Below are 23,700 nucleotides of genomic sequence, written 5' to 3' on the forward strand. Positions count from 1 at the left end.
TGTGTGTGTGTGTGTATGTGTGTGTGTGTGTGTGTGTGTATCATTTAGTCAGTTGTGAAAGCGAAAGGGACCCAATCTAACAGCTAAATGACCCACCTGTGAAAACAAATCACTGTGTCTCTCAACCTGTTGTCTTTCATTATTTAACACATTTTCCAGAGATATCTGATGGCCCTGCTTTTTATTTCTACTTCCTCTCAAAGACATATTTCAGGTTTGACCGCAAATCTGTTCAGGAAGGGCCTCTCCTTTCTAAGTGAGCACACAATTGTGTTTGTGTGAGGCCAAAGATGAATCTTAATGCGCAATTGAACCCAAAAAGGCGACAACTGCAGTAGTGCACACAAATCCAGTTTTTTAGTTACTCTTCTATTTCTCAGACTTTCTGCTCTTCTCCTTTGATTAAGAAATAATAGATTCTTCAGCAACATTGCAGAATTGATGCAGAGTGACATTTACCTATGTTAGTGGAAAATAACACTTACACAATCACTGTACAAAGAGTTCTACTTCTTATTACTAACATACTTTTAGCAGCCACACAGTACTTCATCCTGTACTTCACCATAACCAGCTACCACATCAAAACGCTGGTCACGATAGTTCCAGCAATAATCCAATAATATAATATTATAAAACCTGCAAAATCCAATCAGTACATTATATTGGTACCACACACGTTAAAGGTTTAGCATTTATTACTTTAGTCCAGATCTATATAAGAATCAAATCAATACTTTGCTAGAAGAGTTAAATGCAACTTAAAAATGGATCCATAAGAATAACTAGTATAATCTTTAGTATAAGATCCATTCTGCCATTTGATTGCTTTGACTTATTGTCCTTGTGACACTTTAAGCACATTCAGTTAATGATGGGTGTAATACGTGCAAGAGGGAGTGAGGCAGTTGAGATCGCTGCCTTTGAAATAGAATCAATCACGACACGCACACCACTGGACTGGGCAAATGGGAGGCTGAAGCAGATGAGGAGTGGCAGAGCTTGTTTGACAGAGTTTCCTACACTTTCTTCAACAATAACCACCTTCACTGAGGTCACCAGTGCAAATAAAGCGTACATTGTTGTGTCTCACATGCTGCCTGTAAGTTGCACAACGAAACAATTATCACCTGTTTTCTGAGGATTTTCCACCTTTATCACCTGAGGAAGAGGCTAAAATAAATCAAGTTAACCTTTTAATGAGGCCTGATGAGCAGATCCTCACTGATGAGATCTCATCTGATCAACATCAATTAAGACAGCACATGCTGATTTACACAGTGTTCAGATGATCACAGGGTCTAAGAGAGCACCAGTTTTGTGGCCTGGAGCAAAGCTTGAATACATGATACAAACCAGTAATGATATTTTTTTTCTCCTTATGGATTTAAAGATTTCTGTCATTTTAACGAGTGTCTTTTGCTTGTAAAACACGTTTTTCTTTGCAGATTTTCAATGAAGGCTGACTTCATGACTGAATTTCCCACGACTGAATCTTAAAATAGTGTGATGAAATGTTCGTGGCTACACAAGAATGTTGTGCGTTGTGTTCGCCTGCATTCCTCACAGAGCTCATGGAGTCAGCCCAGCTTCTTACAACGAACTCACACTAACAGTTCTTACAAATGCAAAACTTTCATGGGAATTACAAATGAATTCAAATACACACTTTGACTGTTTTAAGAGAGAAAAAGAGAATTTATATTGTGCTTTGCTCCCTGGAGACATCCTACTAACAAACAGAGCTTTGTTGTTTCACCTCTGAATAGACCTTCAGCTTGCTGCTTGTGTATCAGCCACCAACTTCCAACACAAGGCTGGAAGCAGCTGCTTGAAACATTTGATGGGACATTTACATCTTTTGGGTTTGGTAAATATCTTTGCACAGAGGGATAAAAGGAAATGATATAATACTGTAGGACTTGTGTGTTGGCTCAGCAGGTGCATTTTTCAAAACAACTAGATTACATTAGACTGCTTAGAGTCTAATGTAATCGTTCGTTGTGTGTACTCGTTGTGTGTACTCACAGATGAAGAAGCTCTTTCAATGTTTGTGTTCGTGTGTTGATTTACTCTACCACCCATCAGCCACTATACCTGGTTTTGTAACTTAACCTCAATCCACAGCTCTTTCTAATCTCACACTGCATTGCTATTTTCTTCTTATCGACAGAACCATAATTTATTTCCAAATGTCTTAAAACATATTCATGTTCTCAATGGGACAAATGACTTCATCTGATGACTTTAGGTTTATTTAATAGAAGAAAGCAAATTATATTCTATAACTCAATATATTTCTATAATCTTCTATAATTCTATAAACTTCTTCTCTACATTAAATATAACTGTGACCACATTACTGCAAATATGTTTTTCTTTTTCTTTTAGGGTAGTTATTTTAATTTTTCATTGATCAAGTCTAAATTTCTCAATCATCTTTGGTGAGAGCCCCATTTTTTTAATCTGCAAAAGAATGAAACTAAGGCTTTCTGACATCATATGGACTTGCCCGTACAATATAAATGTCCATTTTATCCCATGCTTTTACACTCTAAGAAAATAGATTCAACAAAAATGAAAAACTTTAGCTAATTCTGAACAAAGTGATTTTTAAAGCAATAGTGGTTAAAGATATTATCCTTCTTCATGAGATAAATGATGACAAATCATCCAACTCAAATTCTCTGGTACCCAGCACACACTAAGGTTGTGAATAATAATGGCCTTTTTAATCAGACTGAATGGTCAGTAATATACACAGCTCAGGGCTAAAACATCAGTAGTGTTGTGAAGCAAAACACACACTGCCACACATACAAACACAAGAGGATCCCAGAATCCCGTAACACCAAAAACCACTGACCTGTTTCCCTCCGTGTTGGTGTGTGTGTGTGTGTGTGTGTGTGTGTGTGCGTGCGTGTGGGTGCACTGTCTGTGTGTGCATTAGTACAAGTGTTTTAGGTATTGAGGAGCGGCATGCGGGTCTGCTGTGCCATCAGTGTCTGTGACTGTTTTTACTGTCATCAGTGGGAAAAAGTGTGATATCATCTAACTCTGGCTTCAGCAAAACACAGCAAAACATCACATTCAAAGAAATCTTTGTCTTCACCTCTGCTCCTCAATGAAGTATTTATTCGAGAACGATAGACAGAGAGAGAAACACTAACTGATGACAATGTCTTAACAAAGGCAACCGCAAGTAATCAGTTACACAGGAGGAAAGGCTATCCCACTATGTCAATAAAATAATATTTGTAGACGAGTCTCAGCAGTTGTCGGGGTGGACTGCAGTCCTATACAGCTCTGACATCTCTTTCAAACCTGAAGCCTTCTGTGTGCACGAATATGAAGTCTGTTAACATTCAGAGAGACAACGATCAACAATATGATAATGATCTTCAAACACATTACAGCACTGTTTCATTGTTCATATAGACTTGTCCACTGTTTACCCAACAACAGACTATACTGTGAACTCCCAGACGTCAACTGCACCTCAACTAATGACCCAGTGTGACTCAAACAGACCGCAATACAGCTACAAGCAGTCTCAGCTCAGACAAGTGCTTACATGCTAGAAAAATGGGGACAGATTTGCATCTTATTTCCATCCCAGTTAGATGCCTGGAGTGAGGTGTGATGACATTAAAAACAAGCTGCCTTCCAGGATAAGGGAGGGGATAGGGGAGGGAAAGGTGGAAAAAGGGACGGGAGAAAAGACAGGGGGAAGGGCTCTTAAGTAAATTGACAAAAAAAAAACAAAAGCATCCTTGAGGGCTTGAGTCGTTAAATACAGTTGGACATTAGTCCTCTATGCTCCAACTTAAGCTGACACCCATTTGGATTTTCCATTATTTCTTTTCTGTACATTACTGTGGCTTACTGTGTTCGTAGCAGTCATTTCTTCCCGTGTTTGCACATGTGCTGCCTCCTCCAAAAACTCATGAGATCATCTTTTTGCCTCAGGCTGTTTAATACCAGTAACTTTATGGCAGGCCTGGCATGGGTGTAGGTTCTTCTCTGTTAGTGAACTAATTAAACTTAAGTAAAACAAAGAAAGACTTGATCCTGTTTTTAACAAGTGGTTATAAAAATCCTCTTCCCTCACCAGAAGTGTCATGCAAAAATATATATACATTTAAAAAAAAGAAAGACGGACATGACATTCAGATGCCACATGAAAGTGATTACTTAAGATTAGAACAGGGTGGGTCTTGAGGTCCCCGACCCGTCCCCAGATAAGCAGATGAAGATTGATGGATGGTTGTTGAGGTGTTCAGCATAAAAAAATATTATTCCATCATCCAAAGTTTAGCAGCCATGACTTTAAGTCTCGAGAAGATCTGAGGGACAGGTCATATGAGGCAAATGTGTATCCCTAATACTGGCTGGTGTCTGACCAAACTGCATTTTGAATTCATGGATTTGGAGACCTTTTTGGCCAAGAGCTTAGAGACTGACGCTGGTGAAGAGGGAGATGAAGTGCATCAAACAGGATGAAATCAAAGCGAGAATTGGCACAAACATGACAACTGCTGTGATCAATATTTAGCCCACATTTCTCCAACAAGTAGGATGAAAGAAAAAGCATTTGGAACTTAATCTGAAGTTGAAAGTATATTATATGTACATCAAAGCTTCATTGGAGAAGTTGATGACAGCGCACTTCATCGAGATAATGTTTTCAGCCAAGCTTCAAATCCTCTTACTTCCATCACTGATGCCGTTCTGATCCCAAGTATCATAACAAACTCTTCTAAATGATATGACAAGTGCTTCTTACTGTTTGTCAGCATTGACTTTTATTTCTTCTTGGTGAGGTGGGGGATGGGATACTTGGCCAGATAATGACCCTGCTATGCCAATCAGGCCTGTGAAGTCAAACACCACAGTGAGATCCAGATCATCTTGTGCATCACTTCGAAAGTACTATTTTATGCTGACTGAGCACAACAGCTTTTTCTAGATTTCAAATTCAGCATGAATTCAGTATCTAAGCACATTTGTCTATCACTGCTTTACTTACTTTAACTTTTACATCATAATTTACTGTAACAAAATACAGTGAATTGTTAAAGAACAGAAGAATGGATCTTATTGCTATAACTTTTTGCCTTCTAGACTTCTCTTTTGGTTACTAAAGGGCAAAGATTGGAAAAGACATTCTTTTGGCATCCTTAATATGAAGTTTAGAAGGATAAAAGCTGTTCAATTTAGCTCCACCAAGACTAAAACAGAACTGCAACAGAAAGAAATGCTCCTTAATTCATCTGTATCAACAAAACATTTTTTAAAATAGTTATGAATTATAATACATCACTCAAAGTGCCATTTTCCCATAGGGCAGGTAAACATTTACTTTAGATACCTTAAATATACCTTGTACATGATACATTTGCGTTTTTATTTAAAGTTTGCACCCAGAACCTTTTCTTGTTGTAAAGTGGTAAAAGTGTAGCATAATGGGGTACTTTTGTTTTGTAGACCTGCTACTTTTTGAGTTGTGGGTCTGTCAGTATCAACATAGTTTTAAACTTTGTAAGTGTAATTCAGCTCATCCTTTCTCAGGTTTGACCTCATCCTTTTATCCAGACTCTGCTTTCTTTTGTCTGTTTTCCCCCTATCATTTGGCCTCTCTCTCTGTCGAGTCAGCATCCCACCATCTACCTTATATTCCCAGCCTCCTTTCATACACACTCACAAGACCACACACACACACACACACACACACACATCATCCTTCTCTCACAGTATTATCCTATGTCCTCAGTGCAAACACAAACAAGCTTTGGGAGAAGCAGGTGTACCTCCACTGAGATAAATAAACAGTAAAGCAGGATCCAGGAGCAGGAGTCCGTGTGTGTGTCTGTTTGTGTGTATTTGTGCGTGTGTGTGTCAGGGAGACAGGGACTGGGTGGGGGAAGGGGAATTACTGTTAGTTTCTGTCTCGGTGGGGAGAAACTTTGAATATCACTGATAGCATCTTTTAAGCCCCTTTGCATTGAACAAAGCTGTTTGTTTTCTCTCAGAGAGTCTCTTTTTGCTTTGTTCTTGTGGGTTTCAAGGTTTCATTCAAAATTCATGTTTATTTTTTACCTTTTGCTATCTCAAGTGACCCACAGTTACCTACGGTGGATTATGAAGAGAGAAAGTAGCACAAGTCCTGAACCATAATAAGCTGCTGCGCAGTTGACATACAATCGATTAAAACATGAATTTAATTTTTAATGTTTTTGTGTACCACTTGTGTGTAGAAAAGCTTTGTTAGGAAGAGGCACTGACATTAAAATGCTTCCACTGCCTCCTGCAAAATGCCAACCGACAACAGTGGTCCCTGATTTGGATGCATGCTAATTCTTCATATCATTTGCACGTTTTTATTGTTCTGGAAGTTTCAGGGACTAATTTGCCTGACTCTTACCTGCAGCTGTAGGGACTGATGGTAATCTGTCCTTCAAGAGAACATAAACAACTTTTATAGTATTACTGACAAGGTTTGTCTATTGTTACACAACAAAATGGTCTGTAACCATATTAAATCACATTGACAGTTTCTGTGAGTGATATGCAATGTTATATTAATAAGATATAAGAGAAACTGACATTTAGGTACAACCAATACAGACGGCAGGACAAATAGGAAACACCAAGTTACACAGATGTCTCACAAAAATTGCATCTAAATCATCTTAAAAACAAAAGACATGAGAAAACATATAGATGACAAGGCTGTCAAGATAGAAAGAAGAAGAAAATGAATTTCTCTTCTATTTGTTTTGATTAATTTCATTGCTTTCCTCAACAATGATTAGGAAGAGTAAAAATATTCATGATGTAGTATATCCAGCAGTCTTTAACCATTTATCAAAATGTACATCAGCATATGAAGTTGCAAATTGTATGAATTAGTGCCCACAAAAATTACAATTTCCTTATCATTTTCTATTCAAATTAAAATTTTGTCCAGCAGCAGAGAAATTGAAATGTAATTCAATAATAGAAATTGAACAGTAATCAGGTGGAATAAAGTGTCACACTACAGACACTATAATCTCAAAGTTCTCTCTGATAAATCATAACATATTTGTGGCCTTGTTGATGCACTGATCTTACATCCTGTAGCATTACAAGTGCAAATAGTGCCAAAAGACTGATTGTGAAAAATTCTGATAGGCTGTAATTGTTGAAGATACTTGTGTAATCCGATCAACAACTCCTCATTTTAAAATCAGGTAAACTTTTAATTTTCTTTTTTATGCCCAGCAAGAGCATGACATGATCTCAGACAGGGTGCATGTGCATATGACGGCTGCTGCATTAAAAAAGTGAAAATAGCTTTTAAAATCACCATACATATAATACACAGTATCATGTCCTGATAATCTGAATCAGGTTTTAGGAGCCCTCCCCTTTAATGAATTAACTTTATTATCAATAAAATCTGGCGCAGCTTCTCTCTCAGTAAAATAAATACAATAGAATCTAAAGAGAGAGAGGGAAAATAGAAGATAAAGAATAGAAAATAAATAGACAGGGACAGGACTAAAAATACACAAAATTTGAATTTACATTAAGATGACAGATATAAGATAAGATGTAAACATGAAAACAATGAGTTGAATATGGAGGCAGAAGCAGCTGTTCTCTGATCAGTTATTGGTGGAATCGTCCATTGTCGTGTTCAGAGGGTGGAGTTAATGTAAAGTTACAGTGAAAATCAGTCCATCAGTCCATCAGTCCATTCACACAAATGAACGGAGGACATTAATGTCTGACCGTCCGCCTTCAGGTATTAAAGTCACATCTGTCACACCCTGTTCCTCCACCGCTCCACCGTGAGCGTCCTTCTTCGGCCGCTTCAGGTAGGCGCCCACGTGACAGCCAATCACAACCTCACTCCGGGTAATTGACAGTTTGGCCCCGCCCCCCGGTCCACCTGTAATCCAATCCGCGCGCCTGTCACAGGTAAAACCGGCCTCAATTTCTCCGCATTGCCCCAAAAAAGCGAGAAAAGCCGACTAAACCCGTTCTCTGAGGAGAGGGGACCTCGCTTGTTGCCTCGGCCCTCATCCAGTGTTTTTCCCCGCTAAAGAAGACGGATCGGATTTTCAGTACCAACTAGAAAGTCCAGTTCGACCGACCGAGATGTCACAGGAGCATGACAAGTAAGTCGTCCTGGCTCTCCACTCTTTGCCTGCACCAGGAGCAGGTTGCCACAATAAGCTTTTAATACTGATTGTAAATATTTTCCCGGAGGTTTTGTGTTTTGTTTTTTTTTTTTTTTTTTTTTTTTTTTTTGGTTGGGGGGTTCTGTTGTTGTTTGTTCTCACACCTCTGACCTGCAGCTGCTGCCTGATATTTGTTGTGATATCGATCCAGAATTTAAGCGGTATTTTTAAGACTTATATCTGTTTTTTTTTCCTCCCTTCTCTCTCTTAAGGGTAAGATTACTCTTAATCTTACTGCCAGGCGAGAGCTGGATTATATCAACTTTTTTTTTTTTCCTTTCCCACAATTGTGCAACTGCGCTTATTTCACCTGTCATGTTCAAGCCCGTACAGGTGTATCTCCACCTGTCGTGAGAGCTGAGGCGCCGGTTAGAATAAAAACTGTCCCGTGATAGCGATGGGCGGTTTAGTGTTTGATTTTGCTGGAAGCTCTAACAGTTCATGTGGATAGTCTTAATGATGTTTGCTCAGGAATAAACATGGATCTCAGCAGGGGAGCCCAGTCTCTGCAGGTGCTTTTTTTTTTTTTTTTTTTTGGAGTATTAAAGTACGAGCCTGAGAGTATAAAATATGGAAATATTTTTCACGTGGTGAAAGATGACTAGTGTATGTTTTTTTTTTTTTTTAAGATAATGACAAGGAGACATTTGAGGGGAGTGAAATTGTACACCTGTTAGGCGTTGGCCCGACTACTGACACAGACAAAGTAGGGAAGAACAGGGCTAAATGAGGTTTTAGTGGATTTTACTCAATGTGACTTAAATGGTTTGCTAAATTTAAGTTAAAGCTGAGGAGAAAAATGCAGAAATGTTAGAACAGTGTGTACGCGTGTATGTAATTCTTCATATGCATTAAAAATGGGTGTCTTTGAATTCATGCTGCCTATTTTACATTATTTAATACAAGCGAAGTCTAACTTAATATCTGACAATCAAACAATTTTTTGTTGTGGTAATTGCTGTTCCTTCGAGTTTGATTTCCAGTAAATAATGCATCTTATCAGATTGCAGTTTATGAGTGGCACAAATAGATATAGGATTACTAATTATCACTTTGCTTTGACCATTGAGAGAAAAAAAGCTCTGTTTGTTGTAGATACTCAACGTGGAAACTGAACCAGTCTGTTTACACTTTATAATAATTACTTTGTTGTGGCAGAAAATCTGCAGGTGGGTGATTGAGATGTATTAAAGGGGTGTGTGATTTCCAAAATCTGACAAAGAGCTTGTGATCTAGATGAAACCTTAAAAACAGACTAATGACTTTGTTCGTTTCTGTGAGCCTCACACATCGAGGTAAATAAAAGCTGAGCAAACATTAAAATGTACTCTAAATTAGCAGCTTCCACCCCCCCCCCCCCCATATTAAGAAATTGGTGCTGTGTTGCCACTTCTTTTTAAATGCAGGATATTTACAGAGATTAACTTCGTAATGAAGAGCATTCCAGTAAGCTGAGACATGGCGTGCACTTAGTCTGACACAGTCCTGTTTACAAAGCAACTCTTAAGGGCTCAGAAGATGCACAAGGACGGCAAGGAAAGCGATGCAGGAGGCCGTGATTGTACTTGCAAACTCATATTTATTTCCTACGAACAGGTTACCTCACAAAAGTAGTAGCACACTGTCAATGTGCAGGAATGTGGCAGGGTCAGATATGTCATTTGTGGGCAGCTCCTCAGCCAATCAGTGAACCCCGCACCGAGTCGTCTCACCGGACAAGCCTGTAGAGCATCTTTTTCTCAAGAGTCCTCGGTGGTTAAATCGCTGAGATTTGTTGCACAATCACGGAAAAGCCTGAACACCAGGTCTCACAGATAAAGAGCATCATGAGTAATCTCTGCCACATAACCTGTTTGTCTCTTCTAAATGAGGCTGTGATTGTAAACTGGTTCAATTCTGAAGTAAAGCACATAAAGGGAGATAGTAGCTACTTCCTGCTCTTTTAAACATGCATGAGTGCCCGTGCAGTTAATACAAAGTTGTTCCTTCAATTGTGGCTGTCACTTTTTCTTTCTTTCTTTTTTTTTCTTTTTTTTTTTACTTGAACATCAGCAGCTCATAAAAATCTGACTTTTCACAGTAAGCGTGCGGTCCTGGTTCTCCAGAATGAGCCAAATTATGGCGGCCAACGTCGCCCCTTCACTACAGAAGACGAGGCCTGGAAATCGTTTCTGGAGAACCCGCTGACAGCCGCCACCAAAGCCATGATGAGCATTAACGGAGACGAGGACAGCGCTGCTGCTCTGGGCCTGCTCTATGACTACTATAAGGTATCAGCAACATCTTATTTCCATCAAGCTTCTTTTTGTCACTAGTTTTCAGTGAATTTCGCAGCAACCAAGCATAGAAAAATCTTACGTTAGGGCATTAGTTACAACTCCTTTCAGGCTTCAGCTATAGAATCATTCTTCATTCTGACAGCTGACAACCAAGCAACATCTGTGAGACAGTGTTGATGTCATGTAACTCTAGTTTTCCAGGCAGACAGCAGGATGACCTGAGCTGCTGGATGTGATGTGGTCAGACGCTAAGCGGCTGTGTTTACCCTTCCCATACAGGTGCCCAGGGACAAGAGAACAATACCCCAGAGCAAGCCAGAGGCACTGGTTTCTGATGTGGATCCTAACAAAAGGTGAGTGGCAGACCTCTGCTAATACCACCAACCCCTTCCCCTATAAAAATAAAAGCACAGCAGAGGGGAATAGCTTTAAGCTCTTTAGCATTCACAATCTTGCTGATTTGTTAAAATCTGCTCACACATAAATCTCCTTGACAGAGCACTTTGTTTCTCAAGAAGCTCCAAATATGCCATTTTTAGCGTTGTTCAAGAGTTCATCTCCTTTTGCTTTTCGATTGTTGAAGTTTTACAAACTTTACTTCATCAGCTCAACAATAGTGATAAAAACTGAATTCAAATCAGCCACAAACTTTGTAACATATATCAGATTTAAAGCTTTAAAATCTCAAATGGGATTGACAGCAGCTGAAAAACTGTTCTATTCCTAGTATGTCTTATTGAGATTTTTGTATTTGTTTAGTTTTTTTTTCCCAGGACAACTTCCATCACTTTTAACCAATTATTACGTATGTGCTATTTTTCTTTGTTGCAGACACCAGATACAGTCTGGACACCCCCTTATCCCGATCCCGGAAGCCAGTATGGAGAACAGGATTCAGGTTCTGAAGGGACCTTTAAATTTTCTTCAGCTGGCCCAGGAAAAAAGGTCCCAGTTCCCTTCACCAGGTCAGTTCACGCTCGATATCCTCCATTATATGTAAGCTGCTTAGAAGCAGAAAGGCTGATCATCAGTTTTTATTTATTTATTTTATATTTTTGTGGTGCTTTTCAGACACAACTGTCACAGTTTCTATTGCTACTGTGCCAAACTTCCCGCCTGTCAAGACAGAGGTGCCCACCCACGGCTTCTCAGTCACTGTGCCAAACAACTGCGCCGAAACCTCCGTCTTTGACCCCCAGCTCAGCCACAACACGGTCCAGTTCAGCCCCAGCACTCAGTCCCGCACGCCCCCCGACTCCACCTTCACAGAGAGCTTTAAGGATGGTTCCCAGGAGGTGAGTGTTTCGATCCCCCTCTTTCTAAACCCCACTACTACTCTCCCCTCACCTTCCCTCCTCCCCTCCTCCCCCTCCTCTCCTTCACTTTCCTCTCTTCTCTCACAACTTTTCTATCAGACAATAGGACATTCACCTGATCCCATGGAGCCAACGGTGGGCTCAGTCTTCCCTGGTTTTATTTGAACATGCCAAAATAGCAGCTAGTGTGTTATTATGTCATTGTCTCACCAGCACAATAAAGTGCTGTACTTTTCTCCTACAATAGCCAAATCCCTTTCTCTCTCCTCTTTCTCTTTTTTAACCTGGAGGGAAATTACCTTAGGAACACATGAACCAACAAAACTCTAGTCCAGGAGGAGGCTGGGGGGGGAAGGGGGGTGCAACACAGTGTAGAGGCATTTTTAACAAAAAGAAAGGGAGATGAAGGGCAAGGATAATTCAACAAAACCTACACAAACTGTGATAGGTGGTGAATAAAAGAGATGAGTTTCCTAAAGGGAACTGCACTAACATTTTGTGAGGCAGTTGTTTAGCATCCTCTTTTTGCTGTTTCTTATTCCACCATCTGAACCTTACTTTATTTGTCACCTTTGTGTGCTTCAGGTGTTTTCCTTCCCAGGAGATCTCCAGTTACGTATGGCCTCCATGACGCCCGAGGACTACACTCAATTTAACAGCGTGCCAGGGTAAGTCGTGCTGCTGCCGGCCCACCGCCCAACTTCCACCGCCACACCGCTATTCTGCTCTTGACACAACACAGCAGAATGGCCTCATTCATCGCAGTCACTGGGGAGACATCAGACTCCCCTTATGTGTGAAAGGCGAGAGTTTGCCCACACTGGTGTTATCGTTATTATCACGGGTGTCATTTTTGTTTTTTCTGTCCCATCTCTGTTGTCAGAGCCCGAAAAAAACAAAAATGCAGCCATATCTATTACTACAGAAAAATATGTGTATGTAAATTGTGCAGTTTGTAGCCCTTTGTAACGTCTTTACTAGGTTCCGCCTTCATTTTCTTAGGAATAATTTTGAGTACACCCTGGAGGCATCCAAATCTCTGCGTCAGAAAACAGGTGATGGGACAATGACATACCTCAACAAGGGCCAGTTTTACCCAATCACCCTCAGAGAAATCGACAACAAAGGCATGCACCATCCCATCACCAAAGTCAGGGTGAGAAAGAGCCATCAAAGAAAAAAAATACACCTGAAACGATTAACAAATTTTGCTTATTAGCAGTGCCATTTCACTGCAGCATATTTAGTTGTTATTGTATGTGTTGTGTTATGTTCAGAGTGTAGTGATGGTGGTGTTTGGAGAGGAAAAATGCAGGGATGATCAGCTGAAACACTGGAAATACTGGCACTCCAGACAGCACACGGCCAAACAGAGGTGTCTCGACATCGGTAAGAACTGATTTCTGATTTAACTGTCAGCTAAGTTAAAATATGTTTCTTTGTTAGAAATGACTAGAGAGCCGAAACTAAGACTCAACTTTTAATTCCCAAGAACGTCTGAGACACAGACTTATAAGACTCAGTGATTCATCCTGTGGCACTGAGAGGCTGACAGCGAGTGCGTTTCGTTTAGTTTTAACATGGAGCAGGCTGATTAATCCTCCTGTGTCTGCACAGCTGAGTAGATGGTTGAGAGGCCAGCTTAGCAGTAGCTGACAGGAGAAGGTGTGTTGTTTGGTTGTAACAGAGATGTTTTCCAGGCAAAGGATTAAGTCTGCAATAGTCAGCACTTCAGCATTTCAATAAATCATTCTTTCTCATTTGCTTTCATTCATTTCATTTAATTGGCTTCCTATTATTTTTACTTTCCTCACAGCCTATTTCATCAATAAACATGTTGCTTTTTGCAGCTGATTACAAGGAGAGTTTCAACACCATTGGCAACATTGAGGAGATTTCCTACAATGCCATTTCCTTCACCTGGGACACCAATGAGGAGGCTAAAGTAAGGCAATACTTAACACGTGAAGACAACTTCACACATACACAACTACCAATCATAAGGCTGCTTCTAACATCTTTGACACGTCAGCGTTGGACTAAAACCAATATTAGATGTTTGTGACTACTTCTGTTTCCACTCAGGGGCTCGTGTAGAAACAAGTACAGTGTTTGGTTCACAGGGTCACTGGTAATCCATGGTTTCCATAGTCCTGCTTGCCTTGAACTCTTAATATGAGCTTTGAACTTTCATATCAACACATTTAAAACCTTAAGCCAAAAATAGACAGTTTTTAAGTTCCTGGACCTGTGCAGTCCCAGGACGTCAGACTGGAATTAAGGCTTCAGACACCCCTTTGTTGGTGATCATCATCAAGTTTGATGAAAATAGAGGCTTAAATAGATGGGTTAGGATGTTGTCATCTTATCATGTGACTCGTATATGTTTAGTGAGATTGCAGAAGGAGGGCTTTGTGTTTCCTGCATATATTCTTGACTGGTCCAACCTGCCTGTCACCCCTATTGTGATGCTGGACGTCAAAGCATTTCGATATACATCAGACAAGAGCAACAAAGGGTTCAGGAATGAGGAAACACAGCAGGGGGGGCTAGGATCAGATTTGTCATGTAACAAACGAAATCCCGTCGAACAGATGACAGAAGGGTGGCGCTCCCATCCTCTCTTCCACTCCTGACTTTTTTTGTGTTGGTGTTGACCTTCACATCGCCCCAGATGGATGACGGCTGCCAGGCTAACACACAGACAATAAGTCAACATGGTGCTGCAGCTCATTCACAGACTTTTGGTCTCTGTATGTGACACTTATTGAAATACAGACAATTATAGGAAACCTCTTTCACGTGAATACAAACACACACCAGGATCTGTGTACAACTGTCTCATTACTCAAGGCCCTAATCCATAGGATGTTCATCCTTGTGTGTCTTCATGACCTCACCATGTGTTTTGGGAAGCACCACCTGCCAAGTTTGTTTTAACATCTCATCGGTGTGGTGCGGTGTTAAGTGAAAGAAGATGTGTATACATGTGGCTTGACCTTGGGACAAATACACCTGCATCTACTGTATGTATTTGCAAAGAAGAGCCCCTCCTTTATGTTTACCTTCTCTGTGGTGCTTAGCAGGAATCAAGATGAAAAACACATGGATTATTATTTTGGCTTTTTTTTTTTTACACCCTTGTTAGTCTTGACGCCATGGTCTCCTTTTTTCAAAACACACAGCTTCTGTATGAGTCTAACCTAAAGCTGGCTTATTTAATTATTTAAACAAAATGCCAAGATCTCAGATCCAAAAATAAAATGAGAAACGACCCAAATGCCTGTATTGCTCTTTTCGGTTTAGTGATTTATTTATTTAGTGATTAATATGTCCAAACATTATTATTATTAACAGGTCAAAGTTGTAAAAGAAAAATTTTTGCTGTCGTGTTAATACACAATTGAAGCACAAAAATAAGAAGAGAAACCAATATTTATAATATCAACATTCTCTGCTGCTTTGCAATTCCTTTTTATATGTGCTATTGACATAATGAGAATCTATTTTCAACAAGCATCAGGGCAAAAATATAATGAAGATTATGAGCCTGTGATGACTATTGTTGACCAATAGAGGGCACCGCTGAATGCACTGTTGAGGCCTCCAGTGGAACACTCAGGGCTGCAGCTTGCCTCTTGGCTGCAGTTGTTCTCCGGGTTTGGTGCTTCATATATTCCCACACACATGGTGGGGAGCCTGGGCCCTGGTGGTGGTCTCACTCATAGTGGGTGACATTATGAGGAATTGATGAATCCTGCCAAACATGGGCTGAGCTGATCAGCATGATCCCCTTCACTCCACCAGCTTTTCTCTTATTTGTCCTGTTTTTTTTCCCCCCTCTATTGTCTCTCCATAGATCTTTATCTCTGTCAACTGTCTGAGCACAGATTTCTCCTCTCAGAAAGGAGTGAAGGGTCTTCCTCTAAACCTGCAGATTGACACCTACAGCTACAACAACCGCAGCAACAAGCCCATCCACCGGGCCTACTGCCAGATCAAGGTCTTCTGTGACAAGGGAGCTGAGAGGAAGATCCGAGATGAAGAGAGGAAGCAGTCCCGTCGGAAAGGGAAGGTGGCTGATCTCAACCCCAGTCTGACCTGTGAGTCATTCAGCAGAATTCCACCTTTTATAATAAGAAAAAAACAAGACACAGGAAATAGTTGCAATGTTGTGTTTGCAGTTTTTCTGCTGTGTCCAAATGATCCAAAAGAAAACCATAAGATTTAACACATTCCTTTATAAAGACTCTTCTTAATTCTTGTTGATGCAACTTTTTTCCCTTCTAGTTGTGGATGTCAAAGTTCCCATCCTCCAGAAACGCAACGATGTTACCATCTTCAAGATGATGAGCGACCTTGAGACACAACCCGTCCTCTTCATTCCTGACATTCACTTTTCCACCTTCCAGCGCCATGTGAGTGCCAATCATGGGGACAAAAATCCCCCTAAACCCACCAGGACTTTTTAATTTTGTAATTTCTGGGAATTAACATGTTTTTTTTGTTTGTTTTTGCAACAGTAGAAAACAGTTTCTGGCATCTTAGGTGGTCCATAAACAGTTTGTTTTTGAACCTCCACCCACTCTTCAGCCAGCTGGGTTGAGGTGACCTGTTTACTTGCTAGTTGGCAAGAACAGCGAGTTCTCGTTTCAAGAGTCTTACATTCTGATGGCTGTGTTTCAGACTGATTACTCACAAGATGAATCATTTACAAGTGACTCAAAACAAACCAAGGAGTTCAGAACATACTACCTATTCTCTGCAGCTAAGGAAGTCACTGCAGCCTCTTAAGACAGAGAAAGCATTGTGGCTTTGTTACTGATATGTAGATAGAATATGCAGCAGATAGGAGATAGACAGTAAAACCTGTACTGTACACTACAGGTGCTGCTTCTCTTATCCCGAAGTTGAGAATTGTAAATAATTATTAGTATTTGTTTTTGGACATGTAACTTAATTAAAGTACATAGTCAACGCAAGAGTCATCACACCATTTTTAAAAGCTTTTCAAATGACATTACATGGAATTAGGGTTGGGCACAGGGAACCGTGGCAAATTAACCTTCTGGTGCACCTACAAAAAAAAAAAAAAAAAAAAAAGTCATGTCGGAGTTTTGTCTTTTTTTTTTTTTTTTATTGGGGTTAACCAGCAGTAGCTCCATCCCCTGAGCTGGACTGGACCCTGAGCTTTACTTCACATGATGCTTACCTAGGTGTGTTCACCTCGCCCACACACATTAGTTGGTAGACAGTTTTCATGCTGACATGTATAATGAACTGCTACTGAGCATACCCTGCTGGTCCAATTGTTATCTGTACACAAGTAACAAGGTCCCCTTCTTGCGCTTGCTAAGTTAAATTTCCTAACACAAAGGCCAGAGGACAGACAGGAGGTTATTTTTGGCTCTATCAGTAACATTGAACTTGACTGAACTATCTACATGTTATCAGTTTCTGATGAACTTCGGATTTACCAGGATTCCACTCAAAATAGATTGCTATTAACAGTGACTCCACTAATCAATACAGCAATACAGGGCAAAAGGCAAAAAAGGAGGCTTTCCAGGAGAGCTTTCTTTTTTTTTTTTTTTTTTTTTTATGAATTAGGGAAATCATTTTTTGGTTGATGTCAAGAAAAGCAAATGAAGAAAAATTAATGGATTTCACAAACTTGTTAGTGATATAGTTAATAAAAAGCAGCACTTTAACAAGTGGCAAAATAGAAATTGTAGTTTTCTTTCTTTTTTGTCTATTGATCTGTTGGATTTGAGAAAAACTATTCCTCACTATTTGGAAGGTTATTATCAATTACAATAATAATTCACTATTCAGTGACTATTCAGTATGAGGATGCTTTCCTTTTTGATACTAATAATCTTCATACCTTCGTGGGTCAGACTGTTGAAACTACAAGGAGACCTTTCACAAAGCAGAGGAAGTTGTAGTTAGAGTTGCATGAAGTTGTAACCACAGACCAAAATCTGACCTGCACTTTGTTCACATTTCTCCACCTGTAACTGTACAGGCTTTGCTTCACATGTGTAACTCTGCTGCTGATTAGCTTCTATGTGGACAAGCTCAGTTCTCAGTGATAAAAGAAAAGTAAATGGGTCGACACAAGAAACTTTTTGGACGTGGCTGTTGACTTTGCCTTTGGACAGGTTGAGTGATTTAGCTGCCAACATCACTGGTTCAAACCGGAGCTGTTGGAAAGTCGCACATTTGCCTGCACTGTAGAATATACTGTTCATCAAAATCATTAAATCAGGTTTCACATTTAAAGCTGTCTACTGTTATTAAAATCTATAGCAGATCACCTCTGAGACTTAGTAGAGCTCTTACTTTTTTTTTTTTTAAACTCTCGAGTGAATCACTATCCTCTTTCTTCTTTTTTTTTTGTAGCCTTACGCAGGAGAGGATGGAGAGGACAGGTGAGTTCATGGAATTCTGCTTCCACGCTTGTTATTTTTGCACTTTCTTTTTGGTCGCCGGCTCTTCTGGTCAACCTTTGACAACTTTCTAAGAAAAAGGCATACATGGATACTTGTGTTGTTTCTAGGAAATGCCTGCAGGCTTTTGAAGGCATACAGTCTTGTGTGCTTGTGCTTTATAGCCTGTTAACTGGCTATAAAATGCATTTAAGCAACGATTTGTGTGTGTTTGTGTGTGTGTGTGTGTGTCCACTGCAGCTCGGGCATAAAGAGAATACCCTTCAGTGACGATGAGTTCGCTTCACCCCCAAACAAGATGGCTAGAGTGGATGAGCCAAAGAAAGGTATTAAATGGGTTTTCTGAAGGGGTTTTGAACGATGTTCTGCTCTGGTGCTATTCAGTTTGCATGTGCGTAGCCATCCTGCACCCTTACTCTCCACCTGTGCATGCACACACACACACACACACACACACACTTTCTGGGCCATGTGATAGTTCCAGGTTTTTCAAAACACACACACGTGTCTGAGGCCTTCACTGACCCAACAAAATACCACTGATCACTTTGTGCACACATGCGGACAAGCCCGTGCCCTTTACCCCACATCCTATGCACAGGCATGCAAGGCTTCTTTCCGATATCGAAAATAGAAATAAATCCAGCACAATGTGTTGTGGCTGGAAATGGAAAGTTTTCAGGCTTCCTCATGATCTTTAAAAGCAAGTTTTACAGTATAAAACTGTCTGTAAGTTGCTTAACAAAGCTAGAATAGATTTTGACTTTGCTTGTTTGTTTACAGAAGTGGATCAAACTACAGAAACCTCATTTGCATGCAATTCCATCTTTAAATAGAAATGCACTTGAAAACTGAGTTCTTTCAAACAGGATATGAAAACAATATGTGAAAATCTATTTAGAGCGAGATCTATTTTAAGAGGAGCAGTTGAATGAGATGTAGCTCTGTCATTTGGTGTGGCTGTTTACAACCATACCCGTGTTGTATGATGAATGTGCACTTCGCCGGGCCCTGTGCCACTCCTTTGAGGTTAAATCAGTGCTAATGCAGTCTGCTGGAGGGATATTTAAAACGGCATACTTCCCGAGTCTATACATTTGTTACTTTGTTAACAGACTAAATATACTGCATGCGCTTTGCTACTTAGAATTCACAAACCTCCAAATCTACACAAATGCACCAAAATAGCAGCTGCTCAGCCCTATCCGAATAAATTGTGAATGTGACTTATGTTTCTGCCCAATTCATAAACTGCTTCATTCTCTTCCCACAACACAGTCCTGCTGTATGTGCGCAAGGAAACAGAGGAGGTGTTTGATGCCCTCATGCTGAAGAATCCCACGCTGAAGGGGCTGACGGAAGCTGTAAGTTGTCTTCAGTTCATTGTTCTGCTAATGGCTTTGTGTTGTACTGATGACACACACTGCAGCTTAGCACCCAGTTCTCTCTTTTTGTGTTTTTAAACAACTATAGCAAGAGAAATGAGCTCTGGTGGGACCACAGAATAATATCAGAACTAATCAGTCTAAAGTGTTTTGGTGTTAGTCATTCTTTTGTTTCATCCAACAATTTTCCACTGATTTGTATTTTTCCTCAATCAGATTTCAGAGAAGTACGAGTTGCCTTTGGATAAGGTTGGAAATGTGTATAAGAAGTGTAAGAAAGGGTGAGTATAGTTATTGACATATACACTACGCACTACTGTTTATCTGAAACTTTGGTGTAGGTTACTGAAATTAACTTATGGGAAGTGAAACACATAAGTTAAATTTCATGGTTTGATCATTTCATTAATTCATACATCCGGAAATGCAATTTATGACTTATTTCACCACTGTCTGCTTTTAGACTGACTGTTGTGATGCACAGCAGCCATTAATGAGCTATATGAACAGACTTGACTGAAATTCCCTTTAGTTAAATAAAATGATTAAATTTTAAAGGACTAGTTGGATTTTTTTCCCGGTCAAATGAGATGTTAGATGTTAAATGAGATCTGATACCTGTGTGGTAAGTATGTGGTTGCAGCCAGTTAGCTTAGCTTAGTACAGGGGTGTCCAAATCTGGCCCTGAAGGGCCACTGTCCTGCATGTTTTAGACATTTCCTGCTCCAACACACCTGATCCAAATGAATGACTCCTGATCAGACTTCAGCAGAGCTTGATGATGATTGCCCCCCCAGCAGTTTCCACTTTTCGTGCTAAGCTAATCTAATTGGCTAATTCACGTTTACTGTACAGACATCATAAGAAATAAGGAAATGAGACAAAACAATAACAGCCACATCTGTTTTAAAACAGTATTCTGGTCCACATGGATGACAACATCATCAAACACTACTCCAATGAAGACACCTTCCAGATCACCATGGAGGAGTTGGGCGGCAAGTACAAACTCACCCTCACTGAAATCTGAGCGGACTGGAGGAGGCGATGTCCTCCTGAACAGAGGAATGGTGGACAAACAGAGCCATAAGAAAAGGTGGTTTACGTGTCTAGCCATGCAGTGATTATGGACTTGACCTGGCATTGAAATCATGTTGTATGTATGTTGTATTAGTCTCAAACAAACATCAAACTAAAGTCCCCAAAAATGTATTTAGAAGCCAGAGCTCTTAATAGGCAGTAATGTCTATTGAATATGTTGGTTAAACAACGAGTTAAATTTCAATGTTTTATTTTTTGTGCATGAGGAATTAACAAGAGACGACATATTTTATTTTTATGACATCTTTGTTTTGTATTTAGAGAGAATATGAGTTGCACCTCAAATGTGAGGAACTTTTTTTTTTTTTTTTTTTGTAAAGTTTGCTTGAAATGTTCTGAGCACTGGCGACCTGACGCCCGGATCAGCGGGTGAGGATGGATGGATGGATGGGTGTTCTGAGCAATTGTGAAGCTGCTATACCTCATGCTTTGCAAGCAGCATTGCATCTCATATATTAGATTTTTATAAGGAGAAGCAACTCTTTTCCCCCTCCTAAAGCCTTAGCACTGATGAGTACAATCTATATAAAGTTGGGAATTTTAGTGCACATAATGAAGACGGCAAATTGTTGGTAGAGCCTCGGTGGTTCAGTGTATTAATGCTAAACAACATGGCAGTATTTAGTGAGTTAAATTTTATTCAACCATCAATAAGTTTAGAAGATTGTAAATGTTGTATTTTTTTTAGCATGGGATACATGCTTCTTGTGTATGAAATGGCTTAAAATATGTTTTACTCAGATCAATCAATAATGGCCTCTGTGTAAGTATTAAGCTGTTACTAAATATATTAATAATAGTTTCAAAACAGGTACCCTTCTCCTGTTGAGTAGATATCTGCATAATGATATAATAGGTCAATCAATGTCTAGGACAGTCTCAACAAGAATGCTCTGGAAGTGCAATATGACATTTAGGTACGGACACATTTGGGAAACAAATTCTTTTTTTGCCATAACTACAGTATATGATATACATAATTGAAAACAGAATTTTAGAAAGGAAATATTGTATACATATATATATATATATATATATATATATATATATATATATGTCCAGTGAAAATGGATCTAGATTAACCCTCCTTTTGTATCTCAGTACTTATTGTGTATATATTTATTAAGACAATGGATGTGGGTTTTTTTCTTCTTTTTTTTTTATTATATATAACCAAATGTTTATTATTCTTAATAATATAATGTGTTTTTTTTTCTTTTTTATATGAAGTCATTCTAACATTATATATAAAAGTACAAAAATGTATTATTATGTTTTTAACGGATGGTTTCCTTTTTTTGTAAAAGAGTTGATGCACGAAGTGCCCAATAAATGCTCACTAGTAGCCTCTGTTTTTGTTTTCAGAGAGTTTTTCAAACTCATGATGTGTCAAACCATCTTTGCTCTTTTTAAATTCCAAACTCCCCACTTACAAGAGAGAATGAGGAGGAGGTTTGGTTAAATAACAGCAGGTCTGTCAGTGGCTGAGGTGATTAGCATTACCAGGGACAGGAAACGTGTGACGAGACAGAGTGGTGCAGTGAAGAACACTGTCAGAAACATGGACACAAATTTCTACACACAACCTTGTAAGTGAAGTTGATGAATCCACATGACTTATGACTTTGTGGTCCCCTGACATTTCCTTCTGCGCAGCCTGTAAGGTCACATAATCAACCATCCAGGTCACTAATCTATAGCAGGGATGAGATTTAGAGATATACATGCATTGATTCCAAAACTCACATTTACAGGCACTAAAAGGCTTTTTTTTTTTTTTTTTTTTTTTCATGCAGTGTCCAACAACTGCACAAACCACTATGCCACCATGCCTAGTGTTATCTACATTAAAATAAATATTGAATTTATGTAATGATCAGGCAGTGTTACTGATATAAGCTACTCAGTTGATTAGGTGACTGGTTTAGCTGAGGCCTCAGATACGGTACAGTGTGATAGTCATCCAGGCAGGATCATAAAAGATGACACAGTAAAGGTTCAGACGTGCAGGTACAGGGATCATTTAGTTATAATTTAACCAACCAACCACGCCAATGTTACAGGTCTGCCTTGTGATCATAAAGTGCAATGCCATCTGATCTGTCTCTGTTTTGCTGTCTCCTCCAAGCCTCTCATTCATAGTTGACAGGTTTCAGGTTAAACCCACAATTGGTGATAAGATGCCGTATCTGTTGTCTGGCTGTTCTCTGACTGACGACAGTGTTCCAGCCAGACATATGGTCTGCAATTTGTTTCTGCCTGTGTCATGTGAAATTTCACATAATGTGACATTTGCATGACACACGACTTTATCTTTAATTATTGATTTCCACTAAGATGTCTGTTTGCCTTTGGTTTAGAAAAATTTTTTTAGATTTGAATGTTTTTTGTCCTTTTTTTTTTTTTTTTTAAATCAGTGCTGTCTTCACTGTACTGTCTATTCTATCTTCAGCATGTTGTTGTGTTATTTTAGATGATTCCCAGCAATGTTGGAGAACCACAATGCAGAGTAAAGAAAAAGAAAATACTCCCAAGTTATTCACTCACCTCGTGTGGAAGTGGGGACATGACAGGATAAAATGCCTTTTTGTTTTGCCTCTGTGATTCAGTGTGTTGGTACTAAGAATAGCATTTTAACGTAGTCTTGAAAACACACACCTACAGGGCCTGCACAGTTACGCCAATGATCTCATACTGTTCTTCGAGGACAGTGTGGCACACCGGCTGCTACTATTTCAAAAATTTCCACTGGAGACCTTCTAATCTGAGGGTCAATCTACAAACAGGATGGCTTACAAGAGCAGTAAACCACATTCACACTCAGCAGTTAAATGCATAATTGTATGTACAAACTTTGTTTATAGGCAGTCCTTTCCATTTTAGGTTCAAAGAAATAAGCCCATAAGACCATGAGATACAGTAAAAAATTACAAATA

General features: G+C 39.5%; 1 protein-coding gene across 1 annotated transcript; it reads left to right on the forward strand.

Moving 5' to 3' along the window:
* Positions 1-7,988: 7,988 nt before the first annotated feature.
* Positions 7,989-22,114, forward strand: grhl1 (grainyhead-like transcription factor 1). Its single transcript, XM_029493623.1, has 16 exons — positions 7,989-8,168; positions 10,312-10,501; positions 10,790-10,863; positions 11,342-11,475; positions 11,582-11,805; positions 12,412-12,494; positions 12,829-12,982; positions 13,104-13,215; positions 13,677-13,771; positions 15,686-15,929; positions 16,117-16,244; positions 18,232-18,260; positions 18,519-18,604; positions 19,557-19,642; positions 19,880-19,944; positions 20,579-22,114. Exons 1-16 carry the CDS (start codon positions 8,149-8,151, stop codon positions 20,691-20,693), a joined length of 1,839 nt encoding a protein of 612 aa, XP_029349483.1. The 5' UTR covers positions 7,989-8,148; the 3' UTR covers positions 20,694-22,114.
* The last annotated feature ends 1,586 nt before the right edge of the window (positions 22,115-23,700 follow it).

This window comes from Echeneis naucrates, chromosome 22 (assembly GCF_900963305.1).
Source record: "Echeneis naucrates chromosome 22, fEcheNa1.1, whole genome shotgun sequence".
In the NCBI taxonomy this organism is placed as follows: domain Eukaryota; kingdom Metazoa; phylum Chordata; class Actinopteri; order Carangiformes; family Echeneidae; genus Echeneis; species Echeneis naucrates.

Excerpts from the sequence above, each read along its gene's own strand:
- grhl1 (XM_029493623.1), top strand. The coding sequence starts at position 8,149 with ATGTCACAGGAGCATGACAA. Across the intron at positions 12,983-13,103 it reads ATCCCATCACCAAAGTCAGG|AGTGTAGTGATGGTGGTGTT; the intron begins GTGAGAAAGAGC and ends TGTTATGTTCAG. Across the intron at positions 19,945-20,578 it reads TATAAGAAGTGTAAGAAAGG|TATTCTGGTCCACATGGATG; the intron begins GTGAGTATAGTT and ends GTTTTAAAACAG.